Raw genomic sequence first — 26,193 nt, 5'->3', positions numbered from 1 at the left:
ATAAACAAATAAAATGTTTAACCTTGAATATATCCACTTTATAATTGTTTTCAAGGGTCTAACAGTGAAATCAAAACACGTTCTCTATTCTACCACACTAAACAAAAACAAATGGAAACATACCTTCATAACATGGTCACATCTCCGTGATGTCTCTGTATGCTGTCTCCGCAGCTGGTTTATTTCACACTGTTGTTTAATGCTCTCGGTAGTCTGCTTGCTGAGCACATCATACTGCCCGAGAGGCTCATACGGCCCGCTCATCACATGGGCCCCATGAGCCTTGACTGTGTAACTAGTCTTGTCATAGCATTGGCTTGGACTTAAGACATCATACTCAATCGGTATAGGAATAGTTGGTATTTGGGCAGTGTTATGCCTCTCATTGCTTACATAACTGTGTGATATGGATTCTGTAACGATAAACACGTTTATATTATAAGTCTGGATAAGTATAACCTATGGAAGACAAAGGGGAAGCCTAGCAATGGGACATAAAACGGGCTTTTAAAAAATATATATAATGTAATTATTCAAATATATTTAAAACTAAAATTAAACTGAAATAAAAAATGTCCCAGTTGTCCCACAGAAGCATACTCAGAAGAATGCTATTACATAATCATAATTTCTACGAATGAATCTTATTGTGAAAATGTATGTACTAAGTTACGTCAAATTAATGAATACAGATAGTATGGAAAAATGTCAAAAATATCATTTGAAATAGAAGGAATAAAAAAATTTTAAAAAATACAATGGTAAACATAACAATAACCACATTCCAGCAAAATATAAAGCAAGTTTTGTTTGCTGTATTAAATAATTTGTTATAATGCACAAATGTAAAAAAACCACTTAAGTTAAAGGCAAGAGTGAATAGGCATTTTTGTGCATGCATGTAATACATGTATCATTACTTCCAATTAGGCTATATTAAGATCAAATGCATATACTAATATTAGAAACCTAAGTCTGTGTATCACTGAAATTTGGAATACAATAGTAAATGACTCAAGGTCCAACATAGGATACCACAAGGAAAGCAGCGGGCAACACATAGTCTATGCAAACTCAAAAGATAAGACATGAAGGAAAGAATATATTCTCACCTGAAACTAACATCAATCAAATGAAAATGCGACAATCTTATCAGAGAACACATAACAAACAGTTATACAAGAATAGTTGAAACATGACATCATACTAACCATTACTGCCATTGCTCTCCAAGGAAGACGCTCCAGATGCCATAATACTATCTGAAAGCAGGCATCTCGTAAGTAAATAAATAAACAAACAACACTGCTACTATGAAATCACAAACACAAATAGATTTTTTGACATTACCTTACAAGTTAAAATCTATACCCATTGTCCATTTACCTGCAAATAAAAACTACATTAGGATATTGAATTTAGCAACCTTTATCGTAGGGAAGCCTGACACGTTTTCTACGCTCTAATGAATGTTGCAAAACTATATACCGAGGAGAATACTGTTGCAACTATAAAGTAGAATGAAAAGGGTAAGTTAACAGCTAGACTTTATACATAAACATTAGAACCGCATATTGAAGCGTAATCCACCATCTATTTACACTAATATCACTTATCAGGTACACCATATCGCAACAAAATTCTCTGTTCGCCAACAATATGAATTTCACGGCTTTTTTATAGAACACCAAATGGACTACTTCACAAAGTAAACAAGAAACGTACTAAGCGCGGCTAGTTCTGTAATATTATCCTACCTCGATTTCAACATATGTAAAAATCAAAGGTAATTTACTGGAAACAAAAAGATAACACGTATTTAATCGCTAAAACATTTCTCGTTTCAACCTTTTTTAGCAACAAGGCAAATGAATGAACGGCTGACGGACATATTGAATCGCGTGTGTTGCCATTATTGTTTTTGTGGTTGCCATATATGCCAATGCTTGATTTTGTTGTTAACCGACTTAAAAAAGGCAGGAGGTTCTCTATTCGTTGTCTTGTCGCGTCGATCATTTATTTTATTATTTTATTTTAAGTGCTTGTTTAAAAAACATGAAATTCGAGGGCGCCATTGAATATATTTATTATATTCAATAGATATTTACTTTTGGCAAATTTTAACGTCTGTAATAGGCCCGCGTGGAGCTCATGACCCATCCTCGTCATCCATCCATAAGGAAGACTTGTATCCCAGCAGTAACTCTTCAAAAGTTATTTTACTAAGTTTTACGGTGCCAAAGATGCAGCGGCATGCTGCATTACGAAATCATGATTAGACAGAGAAAACTATAGACCCTGTCATATATTTCATTTCGCTCTTACAAGAAAGAGATATGCGTAGTAGAAATACATGAGAAGAAACGAAATACAAGACTGTCATTTTTTTGTCCCTCATCACGTGCCATTGCCATGAGATTATCCGTATTAGGTCGGGAACGTCGGGAAGTTGTAAGGAAATCTTCTATATCATTTGGTTACATACACTCGTTTTCTTCTCCGACGTCTTTCTTTGTCTTACAGTTTTCTTGGTCATTGGGCTATGAAATCAATGAAATGTCAAACCAATGTTACCAGTTACAGAAAAAAATCAATAAAATATTCTACCATAACAAAAATATAGAGTTCTTTTATTACAATTTACAAACAATACCTAACTTACTATCTAAAACCGAAACGCCTTTGTATCTACCATAGTCGGGGGGGGAGAAGTGCCTAGAAGGTACCTACCTACCTTTTGTATTAAACATCACTCTGGAATTAATATTTTTAGACCTAAGTTAAGGCAAATGAAGACCGGAGCATAAGCAAAAAGATAATGTCTGTGAATAAATTATATTTTGTTAATTAGCAGGGGCATCAACTGGGCGCAAACAATTTTGCCCGGGCATCAACTTTCTTTGTATTGTATTTTTGAAATATCAAAACGCACGCTAACTTTTTTGTATTTAAAACGTTTTAAACAAAATGTACAATAAATGTCGAATTCATGAAATTATGTGTTACGGTTCGCTATTTTTGCTGTATGTTTTGCATTAATCACGTCTGTTCTTAAACCTTAAAAATGGACAACACTCAATGGCCTACATTAAGCATTAAGATTGTATCGCGTGTTCGACGGACACAAATACAGAAACGGTTGTAACACAACCAGAACTGCACACAAATGTTTGCGATCACAGATACAAATATTTACCCGCCTTGGGAATCGAACCCAGGGCACGAAGATTATCAGAAAATTATTGTATATCGCAGTTTAATCGACCGAGTGAGCGAAGCGAGCGAGGTCTACAAATCAACTCGGGGCAAAAATACATTTTTTGTATGTATGTATGTTTGTTTATGATTTTGATAAAATTTTAAAGGAATTTTTATGTACGTGGGGCATCAAAATCGGTTAAGTAGTTTTTGAAATATTCACAATTTTATTCTATTTATTTGAAATATTAACAACTTCTTATGCGAACATCTAAAATTAGAGCTACCAATTTTGGAAGAAATTATAGGTTACCATTAAGACGAATATTTCTACCATTTTGTTTCATTTAAGCTTTCTATCTTGGCAACACATCTTGTATTATTCGATTTCGTTCGCCGTACAAAAATGACACGCAATAGCGAGAACTAATAAAAAAGGACGCGCAAATACATGAGTTTTTATAAATTGAGTGATTAAATGTAGAAGCGTTGCTCAGTTTTTTGATTCAATACAATTTTAATTATTTAAAGTTTCGTGGAAGTGAAACAGAACAATAAAACCGAATGTTTTGATGTCGTCAGGCATGACCACGGCGTGACTTCCATGCCCTGCGTACCTACGGAAGGGCTTGCGGTGCGGATTACGTTTACTATGAATGATTTTATCTCTTTCTAAACTTGAGTGTCTGTGAATGACCGAGTGTAATAGCGAGCGTACCAAATTATGGATGGAATAGTGTTTGTTGTTGATCTATTCTGATTATTTCCCGATAGATAAAATTTGTCATCAACTGTTATCGTGTTGTCTCGATTTCGTGGCGCCTATGAAATAAATAATCATATGGCGCGAGTGGAATTACGCGGGAGACGGTAAAATTTGTACGCTATTAGATTTATCTTTACTATTTACGCACTAAAGGAAAGGATAGTACGTATTTTTAGTGCCTGCGCGTGTCATTCGATGGTAGCGTAGGTTCGGCAATTCGGGTGACTTTCATCAACGAAGTAAACAACTTCAAGGTTATCGGTTGGCATGTGCCAGTGTCGTCAGTGAAGGACTGGGATGCGTCCGCGCTAAGCCATGTCTGGACACGCGGGCGGAGGCGCGGGCGTTGGCGCTGTGGTGCGCCAGGGCCACCTCCGAAAGTTGAAGACTATGAAGAAGAAATACTTCGTGCTTCGTTCGGAGATCTCTGACGGCGCCAGGCTGGAATATTATGAGTCAGAGAAGAAATTTCGCGCGGGAGCGGCACCAAGGCGTGTTTTGCCACTTAAAAGTTGTTACAACATTATGCGGAGGTTGGATCTGAAACAGAAACATGTGATTGCCTTGTTCACCCGTGAGGAGCAGTTCTGTGTAGTGGCGGAGAATGAGAAGGAGCTCCATGAGTGGTTGACTGCAATCCTGAAGCAGCATGGCTGTGATGATGCTAGCGAGGAACTGTTACATCCTATTCGTAAGTTGTATATATATTTTTTTTAATGTAATATATGTTATAATACTATTAATATAAATATGAAAGTTTGTGAGAATGTATGTTTGTTACTCATTCACACAAAATCAACTGGATGGATTTATATGAAATTTGGTACATGGATAGACTATAATCTGGAATAATTTATGGTACTTTTTATCCCGAAATTCTCATGGAAGAGAAGCCAGCAGAGCGCAGCTAGTTAATACATATAGTGGGATAGACAGAAGAAATTAGGAATTTTAAATTTTAATTTAAGTAAACAACAATGTTGTTGTCTTTGATACATGCTTTTAAGTTACCCATAATAAATATATTAACTACAGGTAACCTAAAAGAAATATTTACAGTATTGTCTTGATTTATTCTTGTAACCTACTCTGTAGACACAGAACATGTCTCCAAGTGTCCTGTCCCCCCACAAATTGATTCAATTAAATGCATTGAAGGGCCAGCCATATCACTTGTGACACAGAATAAATCTTAATAGGGATATAAATCAGCTGGCATCATTGTTGTTACATTTAAGATTTTAGACTAAGCTTCATGCTTGCTGATGAAGTATCTGATAGCCTACATGTAACATATAGAACAGATAGTGTTAAAGTTTGTGTTCCACAAGTGTTTATTTATAAGTCGATCAGGCAGATTTACCTGTCTAGTTAAGTTTATCTGTCAAATTACAATATGATATTTTATCAGAAAGTGGCGGAAACAGTGGCCCTATGAATATTATTTCCTTGGTTTTGTTGTTGGATACAAATTTTGTAGATGTTTGTCACACAAATCATTATCATAGCTCTCCTATTATTTGAAGCAATGATGGTCCCGCCATTAGGGTACCCGCCTTGATCAAAAGGTCCAAGGTTCGAATCCTACTCGTGCCACATGAGTTACATACCAATCTGAGTTTTGTATATTGGTTTCATAGACCACCACTTGCTTTCAGTGAAGGAAAATATTGGAAAAAAACCTGCTATAGTCGTTAGTTTTGTTTGTTATATTCCACACATGGGTTCAGGGTCCAGGTTCGAATCCTACTCGTGCCACATGAGTTTGTATACTAATCTGATTCATGTATAAGTGGTGGTAGATGAAAACTACCATCTACCACCACTTGCTTCCGGTGAAGGAAAACATCATGAGGAAACCTGCACACTGGTTGATTCTTATTAACTTGTATGTGAAATGGAGAAGGCAATAGCAAACCACTCCATTAATAATGCCAAGAAAGTTGTGGTTGAAAAACCACAACCCTCAGTCATGAGGAATAAAGGAAGAAATCATATTAGATATATATATGTAAAAATATGTATTTCTAAATATTTATTATTGTTTTCTCTGTTAAATACTTATAATAAAACATCATCAACATTGTATCCTCTAACATAAAGCAATATTATTCATTTAACTTTATGCTACATGATTTGAATTTATTTCAATAAGCTTTATATGTAAATGAAAAATGATTTGTACATTTACATATAAAGCTTATTAAAATGAACACCCAGTTAATAATTAAAAGAAACTTCTCAACTTAAAAAGTATGCTTCTATCATCTCAATTGGTTTTGAAGGAACTGGATGTACTGGTATTGGTTAAATCGAATGAGTCATTTTAACAATTTACAGTACAGCAAACTATATCTTTAGCCTTTACAGAGTAGGACAAGACCCGAGTTTGTGAAACTTATTGTCATGTTTAGCTGTATGGCTGGCACATGGGTGGAAATGAGATCAATCAATTATCAGATGTTAGTCACATTTATTCATCCTATGAGATGAATCTTCAGTTTATAACTCTAAAATCGACGACCTCGGTGGCGCAGTGGTAAAGTTCTTGCCACTGAACCGAGAGATCCCGGGTTCGATCCCCGGTCGGGTCATGATGGAAAATGATCTTTTTCGAATTTGCCCGGGTCTTGACGTTTATCTATATATGTATTTATTATAAAATATAGTATTGTTGAGTTAGTATCCCATAACACAAGTCTCGAACTTACTTTGGGGCTATCTCAATCTGTGTGATTTGTCCCAATATATTTGTTTATTTACTTTAAATATTTTTAATTTTACCTCTAGACATATTTCTATATTTTAATGTATATTAGGGCCCTTACTGTCTTGTTTGTAATTGTTGTAGAGATGGATTTACGTCTAGTATTTTCATGGTTTCTCCCAAACAGAGAGTTTGCGCCTCCGACTTTCTTGGATGGAGCTGGGAAACTAGTTGGAGTTAACTCATCTATGGTTATTCCACCTACTAAATGATTTGTCCAATATTTTTTTTATTCTAAGCGTTTCGAACTGATACATGAAAGAAAGAGAGAATCATTCACTTCGGAAAGGCTTAAATAAATATTCCACAGAGTATGACTGGCAGCTGGCAGCCTTTTACTACAAAGTTACAAACATAAAAAAAAAAGTTGATCGGAAACCTACTCAGTCCCAAGGCTGGCAGGTCGTTAACCTCTTGTACTTTGATATCTTATAGTAAACATACCCATCATCAATCACAATAAAAATAATGATCAAGTACTGTAACAGTAATCTAATAGGAATATCGTTTGGTTACGCAGCTTGTTTTTTGGTTTCGACTTATTCATGTGTAGTTGAAAGGTTAAAATCAAAATGTTTACGTTTTCTGTTGACATTCGCAAGTTCGTAAAATTTTTTTGGCCGAAATGTAATTTAATAGAATGCCTGAAGGCAGCTGACATGTCGTTTACGACAACGAGCAAGTGATCACCAGTTTGTAGGTCTTCCTTCACTAGAAGCAAGTGGTACTCTATAAAACTTTTTTTAATGTGAGTCATTGATAAAGGTATACCTTTCGATCACAGGCGATCTTAATCAGGTGGTGTGCTGCGGCACTGCACACTCGCAACGACTGTCTTGGTAGCATTACGGAGTAGTTTGAAAGTGTAATCTAGAAAACCTCTCTCTCATGTCTCTGCTTTTTACTTCTTCTCTACTTCGCACGATCTTACCGTCCCTTGTTATCATACCATTGGCATGCATATCCTCCTTGACGATGTCAAGCCAGCACTTTTTGGGTTTGCCCCTTCTGCCAGTAGCAATCGGAAGCGGCTTTGCCAGACATTTGGTTCCCTATTCCTTACGTAATTTCTAGGTTAACGTAAGACTCATCTGGAAATTATCTGTGTACAATCGTAATATTATTGCCTATGTTTCGTGCGGATGTCAATGCAATGCAGTGTGTGGTAAGAATAAAAACATCGTAAAAATAAGTACCTACTAGTAACAGTTGTACAATAATAGTAAGTGTAGTAGGGTTTTATCAACTGATAAACTTGTTTCTTTTTCCGATTTCCCTTAAATTGTTTGCAAAACTAAGAAGTATATTATCAATCAAACAATACATACCTATAATACACCATCAATACGTATAATAAAACAAGAATCTGTGATTGGCATTAAGATTAACACTGTAAGATAAAATGTAACTTTGTTAAGTGCTGTTGATTCTATGATAAATAAATAAAAATAAAAATAAAAAACAGTAAAAACTTGAGTGTCTGTACATGTTATTACATGTACAGACACTCAATTCTAATTTTGCTCAATTCTGATTTTTTGTAAATATATATTTACAAAAAATGAGTAAAAATTTTAAAAAATGTCTTTCTGTTTGTCTGTTTATTCACTCAACTCCGGAACTGCTGGACGGATTTGAATGAAACTTTTTTGTTGTATAGCTATGAAGCCGGTGCGACATATAGAGTATGTATTTTTTTGAAAACTGGAACAGCTAATATACCTTACTCTTTCGGAACATCTAACCTACCTATAAGAGACGCAATGACGCAAAAGTGGTTGAGACCACAGGTTCAGACTGATAAGCATTTTCGATTGTGGTATAAAATTGAAGGTCTGAAACATCTGATGTGGAACACAAAGTGACTAACTACACATTAATATATTTACCTATCTAAACTATACATACATGGGCACAAATTACGTCTTAGCAAAAGTTGTTCAGTCTAATAAGCATTTACTGATGAAGTATAAAAATCGAAGATCTTTTCATAATTTGATGTGGAATTCAAACAGACCAGTTACAGTATTTAAAGTATTTAAAAAAAATGGAAATTTCGGGTGAAAATCCTTTCTGTTCCGACTCATATACAAATTTTTGATAAAATCCGACCAGCTGGTTTGGCATAACTCAAGTAACGTCCTCTCTTTCGTATATTCACACGAGGCATAGACTCCACGTAAACGAAGTCGCTGGTGATTGTGTGTGATTAAATATTTAATTCATACATATATGATAGCTTCTAACATTACTTCAGGATATAGGTTACAAATCGGGAAAAAAAATCTGTTCCAAATGTTATGTTTATCTATTTGTTGTGTTACCTATTTGTATGATTGTTCACAGTAAAGAGTATTCTATTCTCATTGAATTGGTAAAACTGTTATCATAAGGTTCAAAACCAAAAGTAACTTGAAAATATGTTTTGTCTACGTGAAAAGCAGGGTTTTCGACCGCCAGTGCTCATCTTACACTCTTGTTACCTGTTGTGTCTGGGCGCGCCTGCGCCTGACAGTATAAATTAGAAAACAAAAAAACCGAAAAACACAATAATTAGCACATTATGTAATTTATGATAAATGGTTATTCTGCATATTATGTATCGATTTTGCAAAGTTTGTTGCCCAATCGAAGTTGTTTATCAATCTTTACTAAAAATAGTGTCGCGCAAATATTTTGTTGTCGACAATATGTAGGTCGGCTAATTACACGAGACAAAACAATTACGGCTTTAGTTTAGTTTTTTTTTGTGTGAAAAACACATTTTAAAAGCATTTTGTTGTGACAAATTGGCTTGTCTTACATAATTTTCTGAGCACACTTTTTGGGTCAAACTTTCTTATAATTGGTAGAATTTAGTGTGTATTCTACAATTTTGAGTTGTGATATTTGTGTTGTTAAACACGATTAAACCCAACCATCCTAAGCCATAATAAAGGCATTGATTTAAAGTGGTAGGCAATTTTTTTAAGAATTCTTAAATCTTAATGTATGGATTATTGTACGTGATGTACTATTAAGATAAGTTTACACCTTACTAGTTTAGTTTATAAGTTCAAAGCTAAATCTATTCATATAATATTGTAAATATGGTATAGAGAATAGGCACATGATTATATAATTCTTTGTAAGTAGCTAATTAAATTCAAGACAAAACGATAACGGTCGAAAATTATTTTGAGAAAAATAAAAACAGTTCAAAGTTTTGTCGCGGCGTTCGTTCCAAAGCACAGAGATACAGGATTAGCTACACGTGTAAAGTTTGTAGACGGAAGAGTTGGAATGGCGATTCTTATTATTGTCTCCAGACTGTGACGAGGTATTTTTACATGCTTTTTTCTGCCAAGCGCATAATTAATGCTTTTCTCATTAGCCCTCGCGGATTCTTTGGTCATGTGGAAACGTGGCACTTACACACATAGGGAAAAATTTCACTAATGTCGAAAGTTTTGGTCTCATTTTCGTATATTCTATTTGTGTATTATTATATATGTTATATATGTGAAGCTGTTGTGGTGTAATGGTTAAGACGCCCGCCTGTGGATCGAAAGGTCCCAGGTTCCATTCCTACTCGTGCCACATGAGTTTGTATACAAATCTGACTCGTATATATAGTAGTTTTCATCGACCACCACTTGCTTCCGGTGAAGGAAAACATCGTGAGGAAACCTGCACACTGGTTGATTATTATTAACTTGTGTGTGAAATGGATAAGGCAATGGCAAACCACTCCATTAATAATGCCAAGAAAGCTGTTGTGTGTGTTTCATTCCACGTAATGACCACGACCCGCAGCTATGAGGAATACGAATATGAAGAAGATATATGTTAAGTTCAATATTGGTCTAGATGTGAAGGTTCATTAGTTTAATGACGACCTCGGTGGCACAGTGGTAAAGTTCTTGCCACTGAACCGAGAGGTCCCGGGTTCGATCCCCGGTCGGGTCATGATGGAAAACGATCTTTTTCTGACTGATGTTTATCTATAAGTATATGTATTTGTTAGAAAATATAGTATCGTTGAGTTAGTATCCCATAACACAAATCTCGAACTTACTTTAGGGCTAGCTCAATATGTGTGGTTTGTCCTCATTTATTTATTTATTTATTTAATCTCCATAAATACTCATGCAAAATAAAAGGCTATTACAGATTACCTAACAATACTCGACTATCTAGACACAGAAAACCTATTAGAACCGATCAGCTAATCACAATTGCCACTAAAAAGTGTTATATTATATAATACGTATACTATCCTGCCCCCTTATTCACACATAACACATTCACAATCGCAATTAAGCAGCCGGTACACAACAAATAAATATAATATCTATAAAAGAACAAGCGTTTCTTACTAATCAACGCCGAGCCTAAATCATTGAAGCTATAAACGCGAAATTTGGGCAGTAGTAGGCTTTAGGTTTAGTGCTCAGATAAGAAAGGAATTTTCAAAATTCGTCCCCTAAAATGGTATAAATTGGTGGGAAAGTTTGTATGAAAAATAACGAAAATCTTTACTGATCTTCTTGAAAATTGGCGTAACTAAAATAATGAAACCCGTGTTTCAAGATTTCTTAGAATTTGACCTTTAAGGGTAGCCAAATGAGGGTGAAAAGAAATAACGAATAAACCCATTCAAAATTTCGTCAACTAAAGATATCAGCAAACAGCTCAGCGGTAAACACCATTGAATTCACGTTGTTACTGTTGATGGTTCGAATCCTGAATCAATTATTTTGAATTAAATCAGATTATTTTTATAGGGTGATTTTTGAGAAAGTTTTATTATGGTTTTACCCTAGGGAAGCCGGGACGGGCTGCCAGTATCATATATGTATACTGATTTATATTCCTCTTATATTGAAGATGAAACTTATTTTAGAAAATATTTTTTACCAACATTGTTACAATTGGCCATTAGTACTCCAAGGGGAGGGCCTAGTTACCTGTAGCACAGGTCTATGAGACTTATTTCAGGGGCTAGTCTATCCGCAAAGTTTATAATTTCACTGCTAGCTTCGACAATACGTCATTGTAACTTCTTAGTTACAATGCACTGCAGACACACTATTTTGTGAAGAGAAAAAAATATTTTATATAGAAAATAATAATTTTAAAATGAAAAAAAAGAAAGATTTTTATATTTATATCATAATTTATATAATAATTTTGTTTTTTAATTTCATGGCTCCATCGTTCACCAAAATATGCGATATGCGATAGCTCATTTTAAATATTGGACAAACATTTGAGCAAATGTGGCAGAGTAAATCACCAGAGCTCGATTAGACCGACTAAACATAACACTAGTTTAATCGCCAAGTCGTCGCGTGCGTTATAATTGATACGACGTAAACAAGATGTTTATCATAGCTGTATTGAGTCATGCCGATTGTTTAAGTTTGTTTGTTACACCGTTCAGATGTTATGAGTAATCTTGAGGTTAAAAACATGTCGATTCATATTCTCCGCTTGAATTGATGTTGTCGAACAATTTCAGCAATGATATTTATCATTAATATTTATTTGTCCTAATATATTTATTTATTTATTTGAAAATTACAGCGATTTTTACCCACTAGATGTAACGCCCCCAGTTTAAATGGCTTGTGACTCCTTTAGTCGCACAGTCCACTATATCAAAACGACCGCGGTATGATTATGACCACCCTGTTTTTACATGCAAATACCCTACAATAATTTGCTTGCCAAATGCAAAAATATTTAATTTCAAAAATTACAGTCATTGTTATGCTCTAACTTTGCATTATTCGCTCAAAAATACCACTTACGCAGACTGAATTTGCTCTTTTTCTACTAACATTATCATTTGAATTGATTTTATCTAAATGTTTCCCCTGTTGCATCCTCATTCCCATCGACGTCCGCTTTCCTATTTTTTCAAGCTTTCAATTAGCTTGCAATGTCCCTATGTCTATTCGGATGGAATCTTGCTACAGGTACCTAGATCCCGACATTTTCGCATATCGTTGTTCTCAAAGGGGCATCGTACCGTGGGAAAGCTGTTCGTGACATACTCTCACCTTATCTATAAGATCTGAATTTCACGCTTCATATAAATCAATATATTGCACACTTGAGTGCTTAGAGCATAGAATAACTTCAGCTTACAGCAGAGGAGATGAAGATATTTAACTACTTGGCCCAGCGTCCGCTTTCCAAATTTTTCTTCCCCACTTTGAACGTTCTTCGACATCCTTAGTTGCGTGACGACCCTTATGGAACAGCCCTATTAATCGAACGAGATTGCGCTAAGTAGATAACGTAACAATAGATGATTATAATTTATATTTCCTTATACCAAGCACGTTCGATTAATAGGGCTGTTCCATATGGGTCGCCACCGTTGTCAGACCATTACCACTCGTGTCCTTTACGACCATACACTTACGATAATCAAATATGTAACTCCTTCCCAACTTATAAATGCGAAATTAAGTTTTTTTTTGCACCTCTTCACGCTTCGTCTATTCAACCAATTTTCTTGAAATTTTGTTAGGAGTACGGAGAAGGAGATATGGCTGATGATGATGGAAGCTAAAGGACATGATGAAAGGTACATCACAGAATAAGGTACTGTTCCTGCGTGAAATTCATGCTGGCGAACCCTCGGTGAAGCTAAATTCAAATTCAAATATTTATTTCACAGGTGGATAAAATACAGCATTAGTTATTGGTTTTGCATAACGGAAAGGTTGGCAAATTATGAAAACTGTTAAATTTGATTTGTGTTAAATTTGATTATTAAATAATAAGTCTTATAAGTTTCGATTTATAAACTAATTCCGCCAACAACAGGTTCGTCATATTTTTCCTAATGTGCCTAATCATTACTTAATGTTGGGCCGTTGTATTTGAAAGGGCTAGCTACTTCACTGAACGCTTATTTTCCATCGAAATCTACTTTTGACAGAGCTTTGATAAAGTAATTATGTGACTGTCCAATTTTTTGAGAACTTGATAACCAGAAAACAATAATATCGGAGAATTAATTATTGTTCTTGTAGCAATTAAATTTTAATCTCTGGGATTTTCACAAGATATTTTATGAGGAAAAAAAAATAACTCAATTGCCTTTGTTAAATTTATATTTAACATTGGAATCCCCAATTAAGTGAACACTGTTAGTTATCAGTTACTTAATTGGGGATACCAAAAAATTTATTTATTTGCATATTAGTAGTTTTTTAAGGAAAACCACAATATAAAGAAAATATATATTTTAACTTAAAAAGCAATAATTAATATTTATTTTAATTAATTAATACATATTTAAATATTTAATAAAATTAATGTGTTGCAGTTGACGTCTTTAGGTCTTTTTTTCTTTTAGGTAATTTCAGATCTTTAGGTAATTTTTTAACAAAAATTGCTGATAAGTGTGATATTTACTATGACCTGTCCTCTCCTTAATTTGTAGCTAGGTCCTCGTGTTCATGCAAATTTGCATATAACAACGTTGTTTACCCGATACAAACGTCAGTTTGATGCAGTCGTGCTTCTGGGAACCATTGCCAAGGCTGTTACCGTATGATGGCGTAAATAGTTGACTATTATTTCATTACCTTCTGCGTTCGAATAACCTAGATGATTTAGTGTACCTATCTTATTTTTAAACCCCGACGCAAAAAGAGGGGTGTTATAAGTTTGACCGTTAAGTGTGTATGTCTGTGTACGTGGCACCTCATCAACGGGTGAACCGATTTGGATTCGGTTTTTTATTTGATAGCAAATTTTTATGCGGTGGTTCATAGATATGTTTGATCAAAATCGGTTTCAGTCGTTTAAAAGTTGTATCGGAATTAATATTGAAAGTCGGGGGTTGACGGTGGGGAACTTGTATTCCTCATGGCTGAGGGACGTGGTCATGGTCAAGCTGTAGCCGTGACTCAGCACTTGTCTGGGAATATCTCATTCCAAAATCGTTAGATAGCATCAACACACAAGGAAGATTATGTGGAATGACTTAACTAACAAAACCTCTTCCTAGGCAATATTGATGAAGTGGTTTGGCCAGACTTGCTTAAGTATTTCTTGGATATGAGAGAGCTATGTTCAGAATTTACATATTAACTATTATTTATTGACCATTTTAATGATCGACGTCAGCAGAAATGACTGCTAACTGTATTACGCTTTACTCATAAAAATGTGCTTTATAGTACTAGGCATTATGCGTATGTAGGTATGTACTGTAGGTCTAAAGTTGAAATGCTCACAATCGACGTAATGGCTTTCCAGGGAACCGTAATTGAGGCGCTTGTAAACATTTTCCGATTTCTTCAAACCGTTTTGTTTGCTCTGACGATTGTTACGATTTCAAGTACCTACTTGTTAGTGAGGCTATAATTGTTTCGTTGGGCCTTGTTATGTGTACTAACATTCATAGGTATTGCCTGTCTCTCTCTCTCTCTCTCTCTCATCTGAGCATCTTTTCAGTTTATTTGACAATCTCGGTGGCGCAATGGTAAAGTGCTTGCCTCTGAACCGAGAGGACCCGGGTTCGATCCGCGGTCGGGTCATGATGGAAAAATATTTTTTTCTTATTGGCCCGGGTCTTGGATGTTTGTCTATTTAAGTATATGTTATAAAATATAGAATCATTGAGTATCCCATAACACAAGTCTCGAACTTACTTTGGGGCTAGCTCAATCTATGTGATTTGTACTAATATATTTATATTTATTTATTTATTCCAACACTATGGCGGTGGAAGTGTTAGAATCCAGAGTCCGCTTTGCTACTTACTTACGTATTTCCCATGGAAAATGTACTTTTCCTGGGATGAAAATTAGCCTATGCCCTTATCTATGCTCATATCTATAAGAATTAATATATAAGAATGTTCAATATACAGGGTATCAAACGCAAAACCTCCTAAAGACTACTTGGGTACATCAAAAACAAGCAACTTTTATTCTACGACTTTTCTCGTGATTCGTAATTTTTATTTAATATAAAAAAAATACAATCTAATTTGCGATTCTACACATCTTAACTCTATGTAATAGCCAAGTAAGACGACACGAGACAGTACAGTCGCAGTAAGAATTTCAAGAATATTGGTCGAGTAGAGTTAACAAACTTACTTTCACATTGTAATTAGTTGGGATTTTTCATACAATAAATTTATTACAAACAAAATTGATCTCGTCTTTTCCAGAACACGTGTGGCAAGTCAATGTACAGAAGAAGGGTCTCGGTGCGTCGAAGAACATTCAGGGCCTGTACAACCTGTGTCTGACGGACAAGACCTTGGCCCTGGTGAAGATCAAGAGCCACAACAACGTGATCCGGGAGCTCACCATCCCAGAGCGGATCGAGTACTCGCTCAAGAATATCAGAAGGTAGGATTTTTGACTAGATTTTGTTTAACTTGCAATGTTTGATCTTGCTACATAATTTTGCAGATATTTTCAACATAAAATAAATATTTGCAAAAAAAATTAGTACACGCAAATTGGGTAATGCTTACGCGCTTACGACTATGGGTATGAAAAAATCAATAAATGAAGAACATCATTGTCCTAGGTCACCCACTCAGTCACTGTTTTACTCCACCTCATCATAGTATGTTCCTCATTACACATTGCGGCGAGATGGTACACCGACATATGTAGCATGCAGCTATCTACTAAATAATAACAAAAAATAATAATTTACATAAAGAAAAACATTTTTTGATCCATGAACACTCCAAATAGTATAATGTTTAGTTTTGGAATAAAGTACTAAGTAATGTAATTTGTACAGATGCGGAGATTCGGAGTGCTTCTTCTACATGGAGGTTGGGCGGCAGACTGCGACCGGCGCCGGCGAGCTCTGGATGCATTCAGACGACTCCAACATCGCGCAGAGCATGCATTCTACCATATATCTGTTAGTATAGCTCCTCTGAACAAAATTTCGAAGTGCTTCTATATTAATATTGTCAAGGGTACGAAAGCAAGCATCATCAGGGCCTTCCAGCAATGTACTCAGATCTCTCAAATGTTCGGGGCAATGTCCGGGCTAAGCGTAAAAAATAACCTTAAAATTTTGAATATTCGGCTGTCACTTCACAAACGTATATGATCTCTCGTGTATGTGATGATATCTCTTGTATCTTTGGTAGTCGATGTTTACTAGCCTCCCCTCACCACGCTCTTTCTATAACAATTTTTCACTGTTTCCCAGATTTTGCCATTCTAGGAGTGGTCTGTGACTTTCTTCTTTGATTATTCCCACGTATAAATCCCATTATCTACTGGACCGATTGTTATGAAATTTGGTACACGGGTAGAAAATAACCTGGAATAACACATTAACACATAGGCTACTTTTTATCCCGAAATTGCCACGGGAGCGAAGCCCCGGGGCGCAGCCGCAGTTAGTCTGCTATATTGTGTACATACTGCGTATTTATTTTGCACACAGTAAAATGCTAAACTAAAAATAAAAATTGATTGTACAAATTTCTCTTTATGTTCCACCCACTTGTATAAGGCGATAGGTCCTGCCGGTTGTTATGACCTGATGTAGGCGTATTTACCTTATTAAAATTTTCCTTGGTTGAACCCTGTGTGGCGTGTGGGTGTGCAATATCTCAAAAATGTCATTGCTCTTTGTAAATATGGAATGCTAGATAGATAAATAGAATGTTAATTAAGATGCTGTTTTATATCCCTATTGGCCGCGGCTTCGCCCGCGTATATTTGTGAATGAAAGGTACCCTATATCCTTCTCCATATTTCAATCTACGTGTATGCAAAATTTCATGAAGGATGGTTATGTAGATAGAGCATGAAGAGGTAACAAACAAACTTACTTTATCATTTATAATATTAGTTACGATTTAAGTATGCTTTGAGTTATGTGAATGTAATAAACAATTTAGAAAAAATCCAAAAAATAATCAGCATTTATGTTTAACGAATTTAATAATTCTTCTTTTTCGAGCCTATTGCTAATACTGGTGTCAGATTTTATTCAATTTTGACAGTACATGCGTTTTACGAAGGCTTAGCGCCGTAATGTTTTAATTTTTATACTTTCATCATTTAAATATAAAAATGTGATAATGCACTGTCAATTAACGCTTCAGTTCATTTCAATTCATTTGTTTTCTGTTATAAATTATTATTCTCATTAATTTTATTCATAAATAATAATTATACTAATAATTTAAAATTATAGCTCGTGTCGAATATAATTATATATTATTACTTGTATATTGCACATGAATTAATGTGTATGTAGTAAAAACCGCGGGAAAAACTGGTCCGTGGTGTTTGAGTTATCACGTTCAGGCAGACAGATTAAGAAAGTGGACTTTGTTTTTATTAATTATAGAGGAAGTAATTGTAATTTTTTGTGTCGGCGGTTATAATTACTCGACCGTTTTCCGAAATTCTTTCACCTGTAGGAAGCTATTTTCGAGTATTCCTGAAAGACAGGGTCACAAAATGTGTTGTAAATTCTCTACTCTCGCCGTGGCATAGCTATGCAGTTGATTGTGTGTCTGATATCGAATTATTTTTAGTTCACATTTTTAGTTCAGATTTGCTCGGATGAATTAAAAAATTCAAATCCAAATCATTTATTCAGAAATTAGATCTTCACAGGCACTTTTTCACGTAATTTTTTTTATTAAATAGTAATTTCTCACAAGCTACAAACTACTTTTTTTTGACGTCAATAAGTGATGTATATCATCCTAAATTGAATAAAGAATTTTGAATTTGGATTTACTGTATTTTGAATAGGACCAATTTTTTTAGGGACGAACGGTGCAAAATTCCATTTGATTGAGTAAATAAATTAAAAGTGAAGTGGTTACGACTTCCTTTCGCATTTATGATATTGTAGAGTACGGATTATTCATCGGGAATGTCTTCCAGAGGATGTGTCGAGGGCCGTATTCTTAATTAAAATTAATATCAAAGTACAGTCAACAGCACATTAACATATCCAAATACATCGCCATATCTCACCTATTACCGCATAAAGATCCATCCAGGTATACTTGGCATGCGGTCGACGGTATTTGATGCCCAATTATTTAACCAAAACCAACGAAAATTTTCTTCCACCGAGATAAAGAAGTCTTCAGTTAATGGAGAGCCCGCTGTATCAACTAGAAGTGGTTCCTGGTGGTGTATTCGACGATCATCATCACATTTCAAGATATGAAACTTGAGTGCGTTCAAGTTGGCGTTTAAAAAAGGTTAAATCAAAGGTTAAAGGTTTAATCGTTAGTTAGTTGGTTGGTCATCTTTGCCTCACGTGATTTTGAAGTGCCGTCAATGGTTTTACGACCGGTTACCCGGCTGACGTAAATCCTTGTCCTTACCTGTTAGCTGTCGAAACTCTTTAATCATTAATCGGCCCTGTGCCGGCCGGTCGTAATGTTTATATTTTCCATTGAACCCATGCTTCGCGGTCGGCGAGGAGGGAATAACGTCTGAGAAACTATTGCTCGTGATTGAAATCTAATCACCACCACATTTAACATTCCAGGGCGATGAAGAACTGTTCGAAGGAAGACGAGAGGGACCACATCCCCCTTCCCAAGACCAGGTCCGCGGACGGCGCGAACCCGCCGCGCGACCGGTCGCACTCCATGTACTCGGACTCCAAGAAGAGTCGGCCTCTGTCTAATGGTAAGCGAACTTTTGTTGTATCGTGTGTGCTTATTTTTTTTTTAATAATGTTGAAATATGCCTTTACAAATGTTATTCTCAGATTAGGCTTGGAATATTCTATGTTTTGTCTCGTCCTTTGTGGAAGAAAAGAGTGGAGTGCGTGTGTAGGTAGGTAGTATATGGCTAAAAACACCTTTCCTGCCCGATCAGTTGATTGATCGGTTAATATAAGAAAGAAGTGCAGGAGACTGACCACATGTGGGATAAGGTTAGGCGGATGCTTATTATTGAAAAGAGGCAGAGAGGGAACAAAGAATATTCTGCGCCTAATTCATGAATAATATTTTTATTAATAAGGGGAGTACCTATCAGAAATACTAGTGATGGACACACTTTCAAGCCACTTGTACCAGTAATATAATATATTCTTCTCGTGTTTACCCGCTGAAATTCCATTGATGGTACTACTGACATGCGTCAATGTCATGCAAAATATAATTGACCTTGCGCTCACAAAAGTTTAGAACGTATTTTTTTTTAAGTTGACGTTTTGGAAAAATTAATAGGCTATGTAGTTGCTATCTCTTTCATGCGATTTTATAACGTTCCAATAGCCTGTTAGCTTTTCCTAAAACCTAAAGCCGATTACGTACATACCGTGTAATGGTACACAGACACGTTTTAATATTGAAAATACAAAATAGACTCCAGGTATTGGTTTAATGATTCACATTTGTTTTGTTTTCTTACACATTGGTGCAGGTTGTGACTAAGAACGTGTGTTGATTTCTCACCATTGTTGGATTTCGGGTTATTGTGACTTGTTTATACAACATTCGATTAGGTTTTTTTAACGCAATGGAATGTACCATGATTCATGTCTTATATCAGTTATTTTGGTGAGAAGCCAGTATTGTCAACTAGATTAGTTACCCCGAAGCGTTTGATTGTAACTTTGACACATCAAAATAAATAAATGTAAATTTCTTGGTAAGCGGTAATTTTTTTTTTGTGGAAACAAATCACCGCATTGCGACAAATAAATTCTATAGTACGCAGAGTGAGCGAAACAATATGACCGCTTCCAGCAAATGTGGAAAAGATCTGATGGTTCGTGTCCATTCGTGTTCAGTGATGGTGGCCGTGGTTAGATCTCAGATGATTGCGTCAGATGCTCTCTCGCTTCTCCGCACGTTCCCTGTTTCGTTCGAGGCTGTGACGCCACGAAGCTCGGGGTTAGCGTGAAAATAACCATACAATTTTGTAGATTCGGCTGTCATTTTACAAACGCCAGCCTGGCGTCAACCGTCCCTTAGTCGCCTCATACGACATCCACGGGAAGATATAGAGTGGTTCTATTCTAGGGCGGAATCACACGGCTCACAAGATTGTGTCCGATGTTCCGAGGCACTTTTAGTTCATGGAGGGTCTCTATCTATCAACTAGAAGTGGTTCAGAGCACTTGACTCGTCTTTATACATTTGAATCGAAGATAAGAAGAGCGCAAGTGTTTATATAAATTAGTTTTTGTATAAATAATTTATGGTGACGGTGAAACATGTACATATAATATAAGGTTTCGATTGCACGCATTTATATATAGGGAATTTTGATAAGCTAAAACCATAGAAAAATAATTGAATCAAAAAAAAGAATCTGTCTATATTTTTTGCATTATCTAAGAATTTATAACTTCAAGTAACACTTGAGTAGTCAAATTATTTGCTGGCGTTCGTGGAGAATAATGATATTTTTTTTTTCATTATAATTTGTACAGTAAAAACGTACTACCATATTATTGTTATGAAGGTATATTGTTAAGAAGAAAGATGTGTTTATAAATATATTTATCATAGCTGTTTATTTTCAATTTAAATAGTTAAGTGAGTGAATAACGCACTTTTCGGCTAATATTTATAGTTAACCTATTCCTGTTTATTGTATCTTCTTTTTGGTCTAGTTTGATATATTAATAAGTGAATTCAAGAAAATAGGTCTGTTCATGTACCGCATAACAAAAAATACATATAAGATAATAAATATAATGACGTTTATGGCTGTTTGTCTGACAATCACCGCTTACGTCTGCAGCGTTTGAACTTTTGCCAAACTGTGCTGTTCAAAAGAAAATTCGTGGTTCTCGTTTGGAATCGTTATAATGTTATGATATAGTATTCTCATGTCCGCATTCGATTTACAAATTTAATAAGTTTTTTACAAAAATAAAATTTTTAATACAAGATTTTATTGACAGATTAAAAGAATTATATAAATGATTGTTCATGCAGTAAACCGTTGAGGAGCTCCCACGTCTGGAGTCGTTCCTGGATGCACCATCTGGTCATGTTTACCATAATAATGCATTGTTATCCAAACTAAACGTGTGTACAAAATTTTTCCGGCTCAATCGGTTGAAAGATATATGCTTCAAAATTGAGTCGCAAGATTCCACCCGAGTAGACATAGGGCCATACATAGTTACATTGCAAGTTAAATAAAAGATTGCGAAAATGTATGATTTACTATACTTATATGTATGTGGCACAAAGCTTCGGTCCCGTTCTTATCAAGTACTAGATGTTGCCCGGGAAGTCCCGCTCCCGTGGGAATTTTGAGATAAAATATAGCCTATAGCAATCTTGGATAATGTACTTTTCTAATGGTGAAAGAATTTTTGAAATCGGTTCAGTGGTTTTGGAGATTACCCGTCTCAAACATACAAACGCTTACCTCTTTATAATAATAGTATATATTACAGATTATAGGTGACTAGAGTGTCATATTTTTTGTCATCATATTTTATTAGCCTATCAACCTGTGTGAAAGGCTACCAAAAATCAAATATCTGTCGAGGGTAGCCTGTTGCCATCGCAGAAATTCATGTGTGCATGTGTAATTTTTTTTTGTATACAGTACATATGTTAGAGAAGTTGACAAGCAACATGCAATTAACTTACATTACGTTTTACATGTGTTGATCTTGTAACCCATTGTGTAATTAGCAACATAGCTATTACGATGCAATAGTAGGTTTGTTTACATTTTCTGCCGTCACACTGGCACATGACACAGTTCACCCGGTAATCGTGGCTAGGCCGTAGAATTACTACATTACATAGTACAAAACAAAGTCACCCTGCCCCTCTGTATGTTTCTAAGTTTTCTTACTCTGCAACGGATTTTGATGAAGTTTTCGCTGTTATATAAACAATTTATACGTACACTAACGGCCCGTCCGGAACGGGCCAGTAACAAAACTTTTATACAAATCGGCCCAGTAGTTGTAGATTTCAGGTCAAGTCAAGGTCCAATACAAATAAAAATCTTTTCTCTTTATAATATTAGTATGGATAAATGCAGCCGTGCGAAGCTGGGGCAAGTCGCTAGTTAAGATTAAACTCATAGAGTAGTGTCTCTCTCTTTCTGTCTCTCATCTGCCCTCAGATGCCATTCCCGGTTTATTACTCAGTCGTAGAGCGTCGGAGTTCAGGTCCAGCTTACTTACTTTATCCTTCACCACTTCGCCCTGTCTGCAGTATCGTTGAAAGTCAGACCATTGGCACTTGACGACATCAAGTCATAACTTGTTGGGTTGCCAGCAGGACAAGGCAAGCAGTATAGACAATTTTTTTCCATTTACTCAAAATGTGGCTGTGCCAGCAATCTGGATCTTGTCTGCTATAAAGGTTTCTTTTTCTCATTTCCCCAAGCAGTTCGATCTGGGCCTATATTACGCCACTCTATTAAGCCTATATGTCCCAGAGAAATAACATCAAATTGACTTGTCGTTTGAATTTGAATTTTCACACAAAAGCAACCATATCTGGCTAAATTTGAAAATAAAACAAATTTAATAACAAGTTTCCAATTTTGGTCGCCGACTTTGTTTCTTAATGAACTTCAAAAGACAGCTGTAAAAAGCATTTCTATTTTGCAAATTCCAAATTCTGTGGAATACTATTAGTTTGCAATTCGTTATCTTTTGCATCACTGACGTCATTCGATTATGCAAACAATTATTCTATTTGTGCGTTTATTTATCGAACTGATTTCCGAGAAAATGTTGTTTTGATCCTTCCTACCTTAGGGTTTTTATTTCCTTGTTTGTCACATGTAATTATTACATATTGTTGCCATTATATACAAAGAAAATAAAGAATAGTACCTACACAATACGTAAAATGTAGATGTAAAACCATATAAATTTTACACCTAAACCTTCCTCAGAAATTACACTATATATTGGTGAAAACCGTACAAAAATCCGTTTAGTTTTTGAGTTTATCGCTTTCATACAGACAAGGATACTCCATTTTGTAATATGTAAAGATGTGAGCTTCGATAGACTCCACTATCTGAGGTTTATTTATTTAGTTAAATACAACGGTACACAATATGTATCCTTTTAAAGTATTTAGTAAGAAAAAATAGGCACTTACAAAAATTTCTTAGAGAAACACAATATTATCATCCTAAACACGTTGACTCACATTCGTCAATCTCACAAAACTGCAAACAATTCCTGACAAGCGTCTTCCATCCATCCACGAACAGTGACAGTAACAATGACAGTACATACTTAAGTACATAAATCTATAGATTGTAAGAAAAATAAATAAATAAATTTATTTTCACTTATTGACGTTAAACTAAAGTAACCACAAAAACAAGCTGCAATTTCACATAAGTATTACTCATACTTAGCGGAGTGCAGTCATGTTTTCCGCTTACTAATAAAACACAATCAAAATATTTGCTTGCAAATAAGGACAAACTCATTCATAATTTAAACCGATGGTCGGTTAATGTGGACGTGGGAATATTCACGTTTTCCTTGTTCAATACTGTATTAAAGAAATGATTGATTTAAAAAAAAAAGTCATTAAATGAAAAAAAATACAAATTCCAGCTGGGATCAAAGATATATCAACTCTTTGTTGCATCATTTACAGAAGAAAATAAATAAATACATTGATTTTTCACCGGTCCGATCAAAACCCGAAAGTTATAAGATGCCGTACTATTATAGAATAGGATCTCATACCTTTCGGGTTATATTATTGTAAAAATAAAAGTTGGTTCCTATTTATCATATTATTAAATATGATAAATATTTATCCTAGTAGTTCCTGTTTATCATAGAAATTATTAAATTTATTTTTTGTAGAAAGATTTTTTTATAGAAACAGAAATTATTATATTTATTAAATTTATGTGTGTGACGTTGCACGGGTAAACGTATTTTAGTTTTTTTATATTTTATTATTTAATTAATTAATTAATCTATTTATTTATTTATTTATTTATCTATTTATTTATTTATCTATCTATTTATTTATCTAGTTATTTATTTATTTAGTTATTTATTTATTTATTTATTTATTTATTTATTTATTTATTTATTTATCTATTTATTTATTTATGCATTTATTTATTTAGGTATTTATTTATTACAACTGCCAATTGTTTTGTTTTTTAGTTACGCATGCTTGTGTAATCTGCTACTGAATCAAATATAAAACCATATACAAAAAAATAAAAACCGTATGCATGGTTTGTATACCCGTGGAAAGTGACACATTTCATTACTTTTCTATCATATCAGTCGTTGTATTTGCTTAGAGTAGCGTTTACACTAGCTCTCCCGATTGCATTTCTAGTAGTTACAGTAGTTAGATTTACTTATGTACTAACTGTAGATATAGATATGTGACTAACACAATTTAACTTTTATTCTATTGCAGAATCCTGTGAATAACTTTTTATTTCATTATATGCTTATACAGCCTTACATCTTGTGTTCAACATTATAATAATAAGGATGAAGTCACCAGAATCTGAAAACAGAATAAAGTTTAATTCGTCCCCATTGTGCTGTCAACTACTGGAATCATTCCTAAGTATTTACACCATAGCCTCCAACTTCTTGATATGAGACCCTCTACTTACATACCTATGCAAAAAGCCGCCATCTTAAATACATGTCGTATTGTCCGAAAGTTTCTCCAAATGGACGAAAACGGACAGACTGACCTATCAGGATCATAAAATAGATAAAATCTTATCATTTACTTGGTTTACGCCCGTAAATGATATGATAATACCAGCTCATGCTGAGAAAAAGAAACAAAAAAAAAAAATAATATATGAACTTTATTGCCCATAAACACATTAGGTACACAAAGAATAGAGATTAGGTATATATGGAGCAAAGGCGGACTTAATGCTCAGCAATCTCTTCCAGCCAACCTTTTCTTGAACATAACTTTTTATTTTGTCTAGTAAACTGCAAAAGTAGCTTCAAGGAAACACACATACATACATATTATCAATTTCCTGGGGGTAGGTAGGTAGAATCAGCCATTAATTTAAAAATGAAATAAATGCAAAAAAAAAATGCACCCGAGTATATATGGTGTCGTTTTCACTATCGTCAATTAGTCAAATATTTATAGTTATCGCCAGCCATATTTATAGTTAGCGTCAATTATTCAAATATTTATAGTTTCATAACTATAAATATTTGAATAATTGAAGCTGACTATAAATATGGCTATATGATTCATGGGAGTCAAGTGTGTTTTTTGTTCAATTAGAATTTGGGTGGACTATAAATTAACGAGAAGAGCAAATTATATGTATAAATAACTAACGTGATTAGATTGTTTTTCAATACTAATTCTCGCTCTCAATTTAACCAAGATGTTTGGCTCAGAGCGTTTTTTCAAAATTTGGCTCGACTGCACCTACAGCTGGCGTTCACCATCGGTACGGCAAGGGATTTCATTACACAATCGATTAAAATATTATGACAA

General features: G+C 34.8%; 2 protein-coding genes across 6 annotated transcripts in view; one reads left to right on the top strand and one right to left on the bottom strand.

Annotated features, from left to right (window-relative positions):
- Dlg5 (Discs large 5) overlaps positions 1-1,896 on the bottom strand; it is a 29,969-nt gene extending 28,073 nt beyond the window's left edge. The window contains exons 1-4 of the mRNA XM_053754282.1: positions 1,758-1,896; positions 1,351-1,386; positions 1,212-1,262; positions 124-413 (exon numbers count right to left, since the gene is read on the bottom strand). Coding sequence (XP_053610257.1) covers positions 124-413; positions 1,212-1,254 — 333 coding nt within the window. The 5' untranslated portion in view covers positions 1,255-1,262; positions 1,351-1,386; positions 1,758-1,896. The remainder of the gene's footprint in view (positions 1-123; positions 414-1,211; positions 1,263-1,350; positions 1,387-1,757) is intronic.
- A 1,675-nt stretch (positions 1,897-3,571) lies between these two features.
- Positions 3,572-26,193, top strand: part of chico — a 40,763-nt gene continuing 18,141 nt past the window's right edge. For 3 of the 5 annotated variants that reach the window (XM_053755263.2, XM_053755264.2, XM_053755266.2), the window contains exons 1-4: positions 3,573-4,655; positions 15,919-16,102; positions 16,509-16,634; positions 19,254-19,396. In XM_053755263.2, the coding sequence (XP_053611238.1) occupies positions 4,280-4,655; positions 15,919-16,102; positions 16,509-16,634; positions 19,254-19,396 (829 nt within the window). In that variant the 5' untranslated portion in view covers positions 3,573-4,279. Of the gene's footprint in view, positions 4,656-15,918; positions 16,103-16,508; positions 16,635-19,253; positions 19,397-26,193 lie in introns of all 5 variants that reach the window. The other 2 variants (XM_053755262.2, XM_053755261.2) reach the window with 1 other exon arrangement.

This window comes from Plodia interpunctella, chromosome 14 (assembly GCF_027563975.2).
Source record: "Plodia interpunctella isolate USDA-ARS_2022_Savannah chromosome 14, ilPloInte3.2, whole genome shotgun sequence".
Classification (NCBI taxonomy): Eukaryota; Metazoa; Arthropoda; class Insecta; order Lepidoptera; family Pyralidae; genus Plodia; species Plodia interpunctella.
Note: the sequence above shows the minus strand (reverse complement) of the source record. Positions and strands in the feature narration are given on the sequence as shown.